This window comes from Macrosteles quadrilineatus, unplaced genomic scaffold, assembly GCF_028750875.1.
Source record: "Macrosteles quadrilineatus isolate MER2022 unplaced genomic scaffold, UCM_ALF_1.0 Scaffold_2__2_contigs__length_208266976, whole genome shotgun sequence".
NCBI lineage: Eukaryota > Metazoa > Arthropoda > Insecta > Hemiptera > Cicadellidae > Macrosteles > Macrosteles quadrilineatus.
Genome location: NW_026542595.1, coordinates 179365916 through 179379780, shown reverse-complemented (window position 1 = coordinate 179379780; position 13865 = coordinate 179365916). Strand labels below are relative to the sequence as shown.

Below are 13865 nucleotides of genomic sequence, written 5' to 3'. Positions count from 1 at the left end.
TGAACACCAGATGATCTTGGGGGATGGGAGGGAACAGAGGGGGGTCAGGTGGGAGTCATTACATTTTTCATCCAAACAATGCTCAATCAGGTATTGCTCATCACTACTGGACCCTTTATTGCAGCCATAGTAAATGTTTACTGTTGTTCCTCTTTTCCCAGTTAAATTTTAACCGTTTTAAATAACTGACTGAGGTTGTTTTAAGTATTCAATTATAATTTAGTTGTTTCTTTTTATTGGGAAAGTTAATAAAAATTTACCATTTCTTAATAAGGATTAATTGCTCCAATAATGTGATTTTATCCTCACATGTGTATAAAACACACACACTCCAACTCGGGTGAGTCAGTAGCGTAGCGTCACGACTTCAGGCCCAAGGCAGCGATGTCCAGGTTCGGATCCTGGTCACTGTGGCAAACATTTTATTAGTACAGTTCACCTTCGTACTGTACCAGCTCACCCCTGCTTTGCTGGATATGTTCCACGCACGGGCAATGGAAAATGCTAGGTTAAAAGAGGTCGCCAACGTCTTCTCTAACATTACTCAAAAAAATTATCAAAACAATTTCCACAAGCTATAAATGTTAACTCTCATTTTAGAAAACTGATATCAATTTTGTTCTATGTTTTTGCCATCCATTTAATTTAATTTTAATGAAATGAAATGAAATGAAATGAATGAAATGAAATGAAATTAAATGAAATGAATGAAATGAAATGAAATTAAATGAAATGAATGAAATGAAAAATGTCTTTATTTAAGAGGCGAAGTTAGGACTAGCAAGTCCTCTCTACCACTTAACCTCTAAAACATAAATAAACTATCCACTTTATAAATAAAATTAAATAATCTAAGGTACCATATTATAAAAATGTTGAAATTAAATTTAAACCCAAAAAGTCCATTCACACAAGCCGCCAACAACCCGCCACACCAGCGCCAGAGACTCATTCATGCCCGCTACTCAAAATCATAGATTTTATCTCTGCCCCAAACCTTGCACGGTTCTCTATGGATTTTATATGATCAGGAGGAAAATTCCACATTCGAATTGCAGATACTAAGAAAGATTTATTAAAAACTGTTGACCGGTGAATTGGTGTAGATAAAAGAAGAGAGCCTCTACGAGTGGAACGGGTACTGATGTCAGAAATGAAATGGAAGTTATCTGATAAATACTTAGGAATTTTACTGTTGATAATGGAGTGTAGAAGACGGAGGGTGTGAAATTCCCGAAGTTCATTTAGCCTCATTAATGAAAGCAGGTTGAAATATGGAGTCACATGGTCATATCGTCTAAGGCCAAATATGAATCTGATACAGGAATTCTGCGCTCGCTGAAGTCTGCTAGAAACCTCATTAGTCATGTCATTGATCACCACATCACAGTAGTTGAAATGAGTCAAGATGAGAGTTTTTACTAACATGATTTTCAAGTTCAGTGGAAGGTATTCTGCGAAACGTTTGATGGTGTGAATAGCCCCAAAAACCCTGTTACAAGTGGAATTTGCTTGGTCAGACCAATTCAAATGTTTGTTCATTATGAGTCCTAAGTTTCTCACTTTGTCGCAGTAGGTAAGGTCTTTTCCGTCAAAGCTAAGTCGTGGTGCAGTGAGTAAGTTTATTTTAGTCATTAATCTGGGGTAGCCAAGAATCATTGCTTGAGTTTTGTCAATGTTAAGTTTAAGTCCGTTGTTTGTGGCCCAGTGAGTTATTGATTCAATGTCAATGTTCATGAGTCGCACAGCAGTATCCATCTCGTCTACATTAAAGTGAGAGTAAATCTGTAAGTCGTCAGCATACAGATGGTAGTGTGAGTTAGTGATATGTTCTGTGATGTCATTGATGTAAATTGAGAACAGTAGTGGGCCAAGAACAGATCCTTGAGGAACACCTCTAGTAATCTGCTCCCAAGTAGAACATTTGTCACCAGCTTTGACACACTGCTGACGATCAGATAAATAGGACTCAATCCAGTCAACACAGTTGTCAGAGAAACCAGCCAAGCGCAGTTTCAGGAGTAAAAGAGGATGGTATACGCAGTCGAACGCCTTTGAAAAGTCAAAGAGGGTTAAAATAGTGGCCTGAATTTTAACTGAACTTTTTTAGGTTCTACACCCTAAAATAGCTAACTATCCATAGATAAGAACCGAATACTTTTAAGGATAAGATGTTCAATCCCTCAAATTGTCTTAGTTTGCTGTGGATCGGATTCGTCACTCTCAGTAGCTACCCACTAGGATAGCAACACATCTGCTTATCCTTTATCCTGGAGTGATCTCCATAATTTATATTTGACAACCAATATAAATATAATATTCAATACACTGTCCACTTATTAGATAGAAGAAGAATTACTCCATGTTTAAATGAAATGAAATAAAATATGTTTATTGTCTGATGAATTAAAAAAAATTATTGACAATGTCATAAAACAGCTAAAATTATAGCATAGTCTGTAAACAACTAAAATCGGTAAATAGACAAAAAATAGGGAAATTTGCTAATACAAAAACTTGATTTGTTTCAGGTGCAAACTTGAGGTGGAGAGCGATGTAGTGAGTGAGCCAGTTGCGATGGAGAGCCCCCACGTGACGGGGACCAGTGAGGACTGTGCGACAGACGAAGACGAAGACGACCCCAGTAGTCGATGGTAGACTGGCGTGCTTTGAGAGACGACCCTAGTGGTCTTTGGTGGACTGCCGTGTTTCGTGGGACAACCGCAGTGGTTGACGGTAGACTGCCATTCTTTGTGAGACGGCCCTAGTGGTCTACGGTAGACTGCCGTGCTTTGTGAGACGACCCTAGTGGTCTACGGTAGACTGCCGTGCTTTGTGAGACGACCCTAGTGGTCGACGGTAGACTGCCGTGCTTTGTGGGACGACCCTAGCGGTCGACGTTAGACTGCCGTGCTTTGTGGGACGACCCTAGTGGTCGACGTTAGACTGCCGTGCTTTGTGGGACGACCCTAGTGGTCGACGTTAGACTGCCGTGCATCGTGCGTGATGTGGGCGCTGAAACATGCCTCGGGACTGATGGAATGGAGATAGCATGTCCAGAAAATATAATGGTGGACCTCAGCGGTTATGTCATTATCATCGTAGAAACCAAGGACAAGAAAATTCGACTTTATGGTGAGTACGAATAGTTTGTAAGTATTTTATTTGGGAAACTTATCTTTTAAACTTTGCTGTCATTAATAGTTTTTAATAATTTTGTCTGATTTAAAAACCTGGCATAAGGGCCAGGTACGGTACTCATTTAGTTAAGAGATTTAGTTTGAGGGGGGTGATTCTTTTATAACCTGAGTTGGAAGATATCTATTCTTGTTCCCCAGATAGGTAACCCTAACCCTCCAGGTAGGTCACATAGGGACGTTGTTATTTGGTATCACAAATGTGGATATATACAATATATAGCCAGAAGGATCTGAAACTGGACCTTATGATCAAATGTGCCCCACATCAGCAACACCCGTAAGTAAACAAGATAAATCATATTGACTTGTCCTTTACCCTATGACTAGAACTTGGGTATTAAAACATAATGGGTAAACATCCGTCTCACAATCATTCCTCTCTTAAATGCACAAGTTGCTGTCAGATAACTAGTTCCTACAATCTAAAGTATCTTGTAAGTATGGCAAGACTCAAGTAAAGTTCAAGTACAGCTTGTACTGTCAAACAAAAAAATGGTTTCAGATTCAAAGGCATTTAAAAACACTGAGCTGGCAAACAAGGTATTTTCCCTGTTAATGAAGTTCAGTTAAACTGTCTAGTTTTTTTTTATTACTGCAACTGTTTAAATCAGAATATCAACACTATAGAGAGAATAAGTTACATAATTTATATTTATAACCGGTTATCATTCAATAATTTGAGTAATCCATATTTTAAATGGCTTTAAAAAACAAACAATATATTGTCTTCCTCTTTAACTAAGGCGTGGTTGCATTAGTGGATCAGTGGAATTTCGCCACAACAAATTATCTGCAATTTTGTAGCTTATTTATTGCAATAGAACAATCCCTTTAGTTTCAGAGTGCATTGTTTAGTAAAAATTAATTAAAAAATACTGTTCCTTTTATGTTTTAAGTTTATACATACTATATCTTTTATGGTATGCTAAGCATTTTTTACCTAAAAACTTTTGATATATTACTTATATACTTATTAGGAAAAGAGTAATTTATGGAAAGGGGACAAACAATTTAATACGGATCAAACCAAATCCCTTCCCCTTCCTTTAAAATTGCTTATTTATTATAAAAACCAAGGATAAAAACACAATTTCATCAAAATCGAGTGAAGATCAACAGAATTGAACAAACCGTTTCATCAACGGCAACTTTAAAGCTTTTCATTCTTTTTCGCAGTCGGATTGTAAAACAAATGGTGGCTTGGCAGACTTAACTACTGTCATCAGCACTTTGCTACCCTCCAAATGGTTGAATTTCCACAAAACATTTCTTTCAGAGCAAATTAATTAAGTTATGAGTACTGTAGTATTAAGCTAGTAGTATTCTTTTGGGTCTCATCAAGGGAATTTTTGAAAATAAACGTACCAGTAACAAATATATATTTTGACCTAAGCAAATGAAATGTATCTATTTTTTTTAAGTTAAGCTTTAGTTTCTCAACTAGTATTTTTTTGTCAATTAAGAGATTCAGGCAAATATTTTTTTTAACTATTCTAAGTCCATCTATGGAACAAAAACAAATTTAGCCTACTACAAACATAAAAAGAATTTTGACATTTTTCACAAAAACAAAAAAAATTATAAGAATAAATCATTAAAGCTTGTCAATCCTTCACAGCTCATCATTAGCTAAAATTCAAACAATGAGGTTTTTTTATAGAACAGTAATTTTAATTGGTAACGTACTGAATCGTTAATGTAAGAAAAACTAGTAAAAACTTTAATTATTTTTACAAATAAAAAAAATTATAAAGGTTAGTATTTCCTTAGAATAAACAAAAACTGGTGTTTCATTTGAAGGCATTAGTGTTTATTTATTCTATTCCGGTAACACCCAGTTGGTGACAGATTTTCTTTTTATATGATTAACTTGAATTTAATTTACTTAGTGACAGTATTAACTCATCTTCCCATCAATTTTTCATTCAGTTTCACACAATTAACTTTAAAAAAATCAGAGTAGCGGTCTTCATTCATAATCCATCTCTATTTTACCATTTGCATAGTTTAAGCTTGTCTTGAGTCAAATTAACTCGTAAAAAGAGACCAGGACTTCAGTAATGAACCTCGAACTTCGGAGTCCGTTCACCAATGGCTCGGTAATACGTTGTGCCTCAATGGCTTATGATTCGCCTAAAGAGACAATGTACCCACATAAAGAATTTCATTAACATCGAACAACTAGTGTAAAATGTAGCTCTGTACACATTCACATACACAAACATCACTTTTTTGGGTTTTAGGAGACTCAAAACATAATACATTAGTTTAGTCCATATCTCATGTCTAAAGTATCTACTTTGTAGGATCCTTATTCTACTTTAAAGCACTACAGTATAGCGTCGTAGTTGCATCACTATGGCATTATAATACCCTGTGTATGCATCACAGTACATTATCCGAGCCCTGTTCCATTAACCTCGCCATTATTGTTATTCAAGCATAGCCGTGAACACATTCAAATTAACGGCCCTTGTTATTATTATCTCAGCAATATATCCTTTAGAATAGTTGATGGCAGTGTTAATGATTACAAATGTTAAACATTCTTTGAAATTTATTTTAGGCATTACATCATTTTGATGTTTGATAATTGTATTTTTTTGTATTAATTTATCTAGTCCTTATTGGTTTGTTCAAATATTTTAAAGGTGTATTTAGTTATTTTAGTCTCGCTCACTCAAATTAAAAGAATTCAGGATTAGTCGCTGCAGCAAACCTGCTTACTTTGAGAATTTCCATTTGCCTGGTCAGATTTTCAGTAAAATATTCCCTTGATCAAGTTAGATTTTTTGCCAATTCAAGTAAAATTAGGTTTAGTGAGTACTTAAGTCTGCTGCTACAAGGAATGTCATAATTTTTTTGTTAATTTTAATAGCTTGCTAAAAAAAAACATTTGCCACATATTAATCAAGAGTAACCTACAACAGTTTACTTATTCTCCATAAGATTAACAAAGAAATTGATATTTTTTAGAATTTTCTCTACAACTATTTCACGTAGGCCTACAATAACACTTCAGTTAACTAAATTATTCATTTTTGCGCTCTACAAAATGGTTTGAAAAGAAACTGTGAAATTTGATATATAGAGGGTCAAAATTGGGAAAACCCCTGTTTACATTGTCTGATAGTTCAGGTTTGCAAACTCGTTCAAATAGACGTAGATAAAATCGGATAATTTTTATTTGAGTTATCGTGCTAACAAACTCAACCTCTGGAAACATAAAAAAAAGTAAATGGCCCAGGGTCTAGATCTTACCATGAAACATAGGGTTATAGCTTATTCCCTAAATAGGAAATTTGCTCTTCCTTGCACCCCCAAGAAACTTGAAACCTCGAATGCCTGTGGGCCCGAGCCAATTTACTAAAGCTAGCATCGTAGAACAAGCTGACAATAAATCAAAGGCCCTATGGCAAGTCATAAGCAATGGAAAAGAATGTAATATGTGAAGAAACACCTGAGAATAGTTATTTGTGCAACTAGTGAGAAAAGTGAGCAATTGACTCACTCGAGAGAAATCCTTACTCACGAACCGTAGGCGAGTGAGGAATGGTTTCTCGAGTGCACAAGGTTTTGTACTTTGAACTCGAGTTGCACATTATACTTTTCCTACAGTTACCATAAAACAAATAAATTGGTGAAGAAACATAACCTATTTTTACACAGAAGTGAACTTTTAATATAACATTTAACGTGAAGTGACAAATACAACAGTACAACAGCTGACCAGCTGATTTACAGCCAGTGCTGCCAACGTATTTCGCGCGCATACGACATTGCCTGCATATGTTACGCGCTCACTATTTCGTGCCTTCACGTTGCAAATCTGGAGTGAGACAAAGTAATTAGTTAATTGTTAACATTGTCTCACTGATGAGCGAATTGGCCACTTTGCTTTCTCAAATAAGTGAGAGAACATGTACATTGTTAGGTAACTGTAGGAAAAATAACATTAGTAATCAACACAAGGAGATGGCAGAGTATTTTATCAAGTTTTCCTAAAGAAAAAACAGAGCAATGACTAAAGACCTAGGAACTACACTCAGCACAGAAGAACCCATCTATCTAGCACTCCTCATCTTAACTCCATTATCCTATAAGAAAGTTAAAACCATTGTAAATTCCCTCGATACTAAATACCAAGTGGAGTAGATGAGTTTCCCTCAAAGATGATAAAATATTGCTCTCAAGAACTCATCTTGCCTCTATTTACCATACTATTATAAGTAAAAATTGTTTAGAGAAGGTGAACTTGGAATTCCTGTTTGGTTTGTAAATGTAACAAAAGTCAGCAATGTATAACCCACACACAAAAAATACCAGCTAAAAGATACTTAAAATAACAGACCCATCTTCCTCATTTCCATTGTCTCTAAAATATTATAAGAAATTGTTTTGACTAGATTAATGCACATCTTGCTCATTACAATACAGTAGAACCCCGGTTAACCGAAACAGTTCCATAAAATGGTACAGGGCTAAAATATAAGTATAGTACCTATGTAACCTCAGTTGTTTAGTTTAAAGTACTGTATTGTCTAGCTCATTGTAACATTTTTGTAGCTGAAATAAAGTGTGCTATACGGCAGTTTTCAAATTTTAAAACAATTTAAAAACATTGCCAGGCCAAATTTATATACAAAAATGTGTAATATGAACAATTTTGTAACTAAAAAATGTTTTAACCCCTTTATTGAGGGTTATTCCATACTGCCCCAGACCCATTCGCCCTCCTTATGGTCTTATGGAAAAGTTAGAAGGACGCTTATGCTTGCAGACAAGCTTTCTTCAACATTGAAATACTTACAGTGGTGGCTCTACATTTTCAAAAACAAAAGCATTTAAAAAAACAACCCTCTAAAAAACCACGAACTACACCACTTTAAAGCTTGTCATGGCTTGTCCTTCTAATACACTGAACTAATCCTTCTTACAGCAGCTGTAATCTGAAGAACCACCTCAGACTGCTTGAGAGATGTGACTGGCAAAAAGGTGTATCAGGAGCCAAGGAAGTGGTTGATCAAAGACCCGCCTATTCACTTTTTTTTAGGGAGAGGAGGGAAAATGCTTTTAACACACAGGTAGCCAGCCTGTAGTGTAAGACTACTGAAATTATCATACTACTCACTAAAAAATCCCCTCTACTCTCTGTTGGACCTGGAATTGTTTGTCACATTACTTCAAGCTTCAAGTCAGGCCAACATGTGAACTAAGCCCTCAGGGCTCGCACCGTTTCTGGTATTTGGATTCTTTATGACCTACACCGCATCATGGTCAAGGTCGAGCTTCTTGGCGCGGAGAATACACTGGATGTAATGTGACACACAGGTCCAATTGTTCTCAACCTCCGTCATCATCGCTATGACCATGTCCACCGACAGCAGTCCTACAAACTGTTGAGCCTCCAGACGGGGCCTTTCCCAATGCTGGCAGTGGAAAAACGTATGTTCCACTTCATCGGGAGTGCCTGGACAGTATATGCGATCGGGTGACACGGCTTTGCCCATCCTGAACAGGTACGACCGAAAAAAGCTGTGACCCGTCAGGAATTGGGTGATGTAGAAATTCACCTCTCCGCACTGCCGACTAACCCAAGGTTGGACTTGCCGTATCAGTCGCCTGGTCAAGCGTCCCCGTGTCTCCTATTCCCAGCTCTCCTGCCACAGCTGGTAGATGCCGGAGCGTTTCTCTGTTCGTGCCTGGTCCTCCCCACGGCTCTGGTAAATTGCCTTTCTCTCCGCTGCTAAAAGTTTGACGGGGATGACTCCAGCAACCACCAGGATGGCGGGCTTGGACACTGTTCGGTAGGCAGATGCCGCATCCTGTACACCTCCTTATTGAGAGCATCTACCCACACCTCCGCACTGTACAAGAGTACGGACTGGACCTGAAGACATTAATAGCCTTCTACTAGAAAAAAAACTTAAATACGTAAAATGTTTGTTAAAAAAGGACCTTTCACGTGGTATGAAATTTGTTATATCTTGCTATTTAAGAATTTTTAAGTTTTCAGCTTTCTTTTATTCTTCAAATTTGAGATTTTTTAAAACTAGAACATAGATAACATGGAAAATGCCCTTACTACAAGTTATCTTTAAAAGTAGCTCAAGAATAAGCTTCGAATGAAATTTGGCGCTGTTCTGTTCAGTAGTTAGGGTAATACGGTACTTAACTTCAAAGTCCTTTTTTAAAACGTTTTGACCCACCCTGTAAATACGGTTAAAGATAATTAAAATTTGTTTGCACCAAAATGATTGGGGTGATTAGACCTTTAAATTGATGTATCACACAATCCATTTTTACGTTTTAAAATATCTAAAAAAAGCACCCCTGCCCTTGGGTATCTCAAATTGGGCCCTTTTGGGGCATTTTTCAAAATTGAAAATAATTTTATTGGATTTGGCAGGTACAAATTAGGGGTAAATGAAAACAAACAAGTGTTAAAAGCCTTACCTTTGCACACAACAGATATGGAAAGTTTTCAAATGACCACCCTGTATTTGAATTACAATCAATTTTGACAAAAATAATTTTATATGGTAAATAACACTCTTCAGGACTGTTTGACATTAATCCAAGATGGCCGCCAGCCTGTATGGACTTTAACTTTTAGTAAAAATTGAAATATTTTGTGTAAAATTACAAATTTAAACTAAAAGAAACAGCTAAAACGAAACAAATAGCATAATCTACCCAATTACAAGTTGTAAAAAAATATGCCCTTTAAAATTAAAACAGATAATTTAATGATTTGTCTATACAGGAACCATGGGGACATGAAAATGCTATACATAATATAATAAAGACCATATAAGTTAATCATCAAATTTATTACTTTTATTCTTCAGTTTACAGAAAATTTTGACATAGATACAGAAGCTGATTTGGACATTTATTGACTTAAAAGAAGTTAGGTATCAAATGATGTTCACTAATATTAATATAAATACCTTTCTATGGTGTCAAGTCCCAAAAGGACCCTTTACTTCAGGCCTGGTCACAAAATTTTTCTTCATCTGCATGATCAAATTTGGAACTATTTCGAGCCTTATTTCTTAATGCCTCAATTTTACGGTTTTTTCTAGAGTTGCTCATTTCGTTGTTTGTTAACATGTTGGTTAAAAACTGTTTATTTACTCTTAAAAGTGGCTTGCTCCCAAGACCGTTTTTTAACAAAAATTCCGATTTTTCAGCTTCCATTATAAATTCCTTTTCTGCAAGTGTTTCCAATTCTATAGATTCATTTCTAGACATGACTAAATTTCACAGAAAGAAAAAAAAATAGTAGTAGTAGCATGAATTGAGGTTAACTTTAAGGTGGATGGCCCCAGCTGTCTTTTGTCATTAGTCAGGGTATTTACTCAGGGGAGGTATAGAAGAGGCTACGATGACAGCTGTGGGCTTCTTATTAGCTGAGGGAACGCCATTACCGTAACAAAACGGTCGATAGCCATCGGCCTCGGTGGTCTAATGGTTAGCGTGCCGGGCTGATATACTGTAGGTCCCGGGTTCGAATCCTGCTGGTAGCATTAACTTTTTGTCCAAGATTTTTTTATTATCAGCAAGTTTGGTTGGTTTGGTTCGGTTATTACAGTTAAATTTTTATTATTAAGCCATTATAAAATTTTAATTGAGCAAATTCTAGTTTTATTTAATAAACAGAATTATTTTTCCGATTACTAAACTTTTGTTATATTATTTCTTTATCAGCAAGTTTGGTTAGTTCGGTTAGGTTATGATAGTTTAATTTTATAATTAAAAAATAATAAAATTGAATTTGAGACATTTATAATTTTATTTTATGAACAGAACTATTTTTGCGATTAGTAACCCTTTATTGCCAAAGTGCTCTCTACTACAGCGCTGTTCACGGAGGAATTTTGAACTAAATGCCTCATTCGTACCTCCCCTAAGTCAGACCCCATTAGTCAGTAGGCTTTTGATAAATAATAATGGTCCTGAGTCCTGAGTAAAGAAACCATAGAGATGAATCAATGAATAGATTATAACTGAACTGGAGCACAGAAAACATACTACTATAACCTTTGGCCTAATAGTATGTTTTCTGTGACTGGAGTCACTACTCTACTCTCTGGTTCCTGGCTGGTAGATAACCTTGTTACCTTGTTTTGTTGGTCACACTGTCTCCTTTGGTTAAACTTTTCAAATTAGAGGCAAGATGGTGTCATCATGTTGTTGATAGTAAACAAATATGTCGACATTGTTATACAAATACATCGACTTGACAATAGGAAAATAAGTTAGTATTTAGTATTAAAAACAAATTGATAATGTTTCAAAATTCACACTGGTTTTAATGTGCAATATAGTTGTTGACAAAAAATGTCCATCAAGTAACCCCAATTAAATAGCATGGTTGGAATGAATTGAATTTGACAGCATTCCAACCAGCCAAAAATATTGTCAACATAACATAACAACACGAAAAACAGAAAAAACAGCAAAAATGGTGGCAGTGGCATGCTTTTTAAACACCAGTGGTGACTGCATTCTATTCATCTCTATGAGAGAACCAGGTGATCTTAGTCAATAACAAAGCTGTCATCTCAGATGAAAACATAGGGGAGTATGTTTTATCTCCGATGAAACTTAAATTTTTGTATTCTTCTTTTCAAATTGTGATTACTCTTTGATATTAGTTTTAGGCTAATCAACTAAAAAGGTACTTATTTAAAGAATTCAATATGCATTTTAACATTATTTTCAATTTGAAAACAACTGCTCTGCAAGCAAAATGTTGACTCCCACAATACATTGTAGAATATGCCTTCAGCACAATATCTTTGCAGACAAAACTGAACTTAAAGTACAATCTTACAATCTATAATCTTGTCAAACAAGATTTATCAATTTTAGTATGCTTCTACTATATCATATTAGCAAAGGGTTTAATGTTGTTGCGTTTCTGTTCTTCTTTTTCAAATATTAGCGAATTTCCCATATAGGCAATAAGCTATTACTGTAGGTCTCATGGTAAGACCTGGACCCGGGACTGATCTACTTTTTTGTTTTGATGTCACAAGTGGCCAAGAACACCATCCGTTCAAATTCGTATATGTGAGTCCGTTAGCACGATAACTCGAGGAAAAATTATCCGATTTCGATGAAATTTGGTACAAACATGAAAACCTACCTTTATTCAAACGAGTTCACGAACCAGCGTGCTCGGACCATAGGATTGTGGTTTTATGGGGTAAAAATTTGTTTTTATAATTTTTGACCCTCAAATATAAAATTTCCCGATTTCTCTCTAAACCATTTTAAAGAGCTTAAACAAATAATTTTGTATCAGTGTTTTTGTTCGGACTTGTTACGGATAAATTAAAAAATTGTAAATATTTAAAATTCCCATCTCATTAATATGGAGAATAAGTAAATTGTTGTTGGTATGCTTGTTTATGGATATAATTTGATTAAACTTGGCAAATTGATTTATTTATTTTATACCAAGCCATTCATATTTTCTATAAGACACACTTTATTTCATTCCTTGCAGCAGCAAACCTGGGTGCTCGTTAAACTTAATGTTATTAAAATGGATTTAATTGAAAATCAAATCAGGCAAATGGAAATTGCAGGTTTTCTGCGGCGGGGGTATTCTATAACTGTCATGTAGTCACTATGTTCATATTGTAAAAATGGTGTACCAGTTTACCGTGCGATAAATAAATCTTTCAACCGCTAGTATGAGAATGTGAACATTGCGTTTCTTTTCTCATATTCCTGATTAAAAACAATGTTTAAAATCGAATGGTCAAAAATGCGCTTTCAAAGGACAAAGGTCAGTCATAGAGGAGTTAGCCCGAAGACAGGCCATGGAGTAATGGACTCTTCATCTGCGACTCGTTTATTCTTCCGCCTCACAATACCTCTTCACTCAACGCCACTTTAATTAGACACCCACTCACTAACTGTGTTTGGACTGTTGCTTTTGTGTTCTCAATTTTCTATACTGTAGTTAAATTTCAGTATCAAACATTATGTTTATTCATACAATACATAGGACCTCTTCACTCAACGCTACTTTAATTTAACCCACTCAATGTGTCCGGAACAATCCGGACACATTGAGTGGGTTAATGTGACCGTAGGTGGGTTTTGGATGGGTTTGGTAGTTAATGTGTGGGAAACAATTCTTAACTTTTAGTTCCCAATTTTCTATACTGGGTGTTAAAAAATTGTCCAAATCACCAATGGACAAGCGATAATGCCGCAACCCCTGGGTCTAGCCTGAAGTAATGTGAAATACCCCCGTCGCAGCAAACCTGCATACTAAGCGAATTTCCATTTACCCGGCTTGATTTCTACTAAAATATTCCCTATAAATTTTCAGATTTATTTCCTATTTAAATAACATTAATTTTAGCGAGTAGTTAGGTTTGCTGCTACGGGGAAGATGTTGAGGTGTGTTTTTTCAATTGAAATATTGATAGCTTAGTATGAAATAAACCAAATTGCCAAATTTGATTAAAATATATCCATAAACAAGCAAACTAGAACAGTTTATTTATTCTCCATAAGAATAACATGGGAATTTTAAATTTACAATTTTTTTAATTTTCTCCGTAGTCAATGAACATTCAAAAACACTTCAATATACTAAATTATTTGTTTTTTTAAGCTCTTCAAAATGGTCTATAG

The 13865-nt window shown here is 35.5% G+C and overlaps 1 protein-coding gene across 1 annotated transcript in view; it reads left to right on the top strand.

Annotated features, from left to right (window-relative positions):
• LOC128987610 (protein PALS1-like) overlaps positions 1-13865 on the top strand; it is a 166961-nt gene that overhangs the window by 6943 nt on the left and 146153 nt on the right. The window contains exon 2 of the mRNA XM_054408554.1: positions 2532-3135. Within this exon, the coding sequence (XP_054264529.1) occupies positions 3042-3135 (94 nt within the window). The 5' untranslated portion in view covers positions 2532-3041. The remainder of the gene's footprint in view (positions 1-2531; positions 3136-13865) is intronic.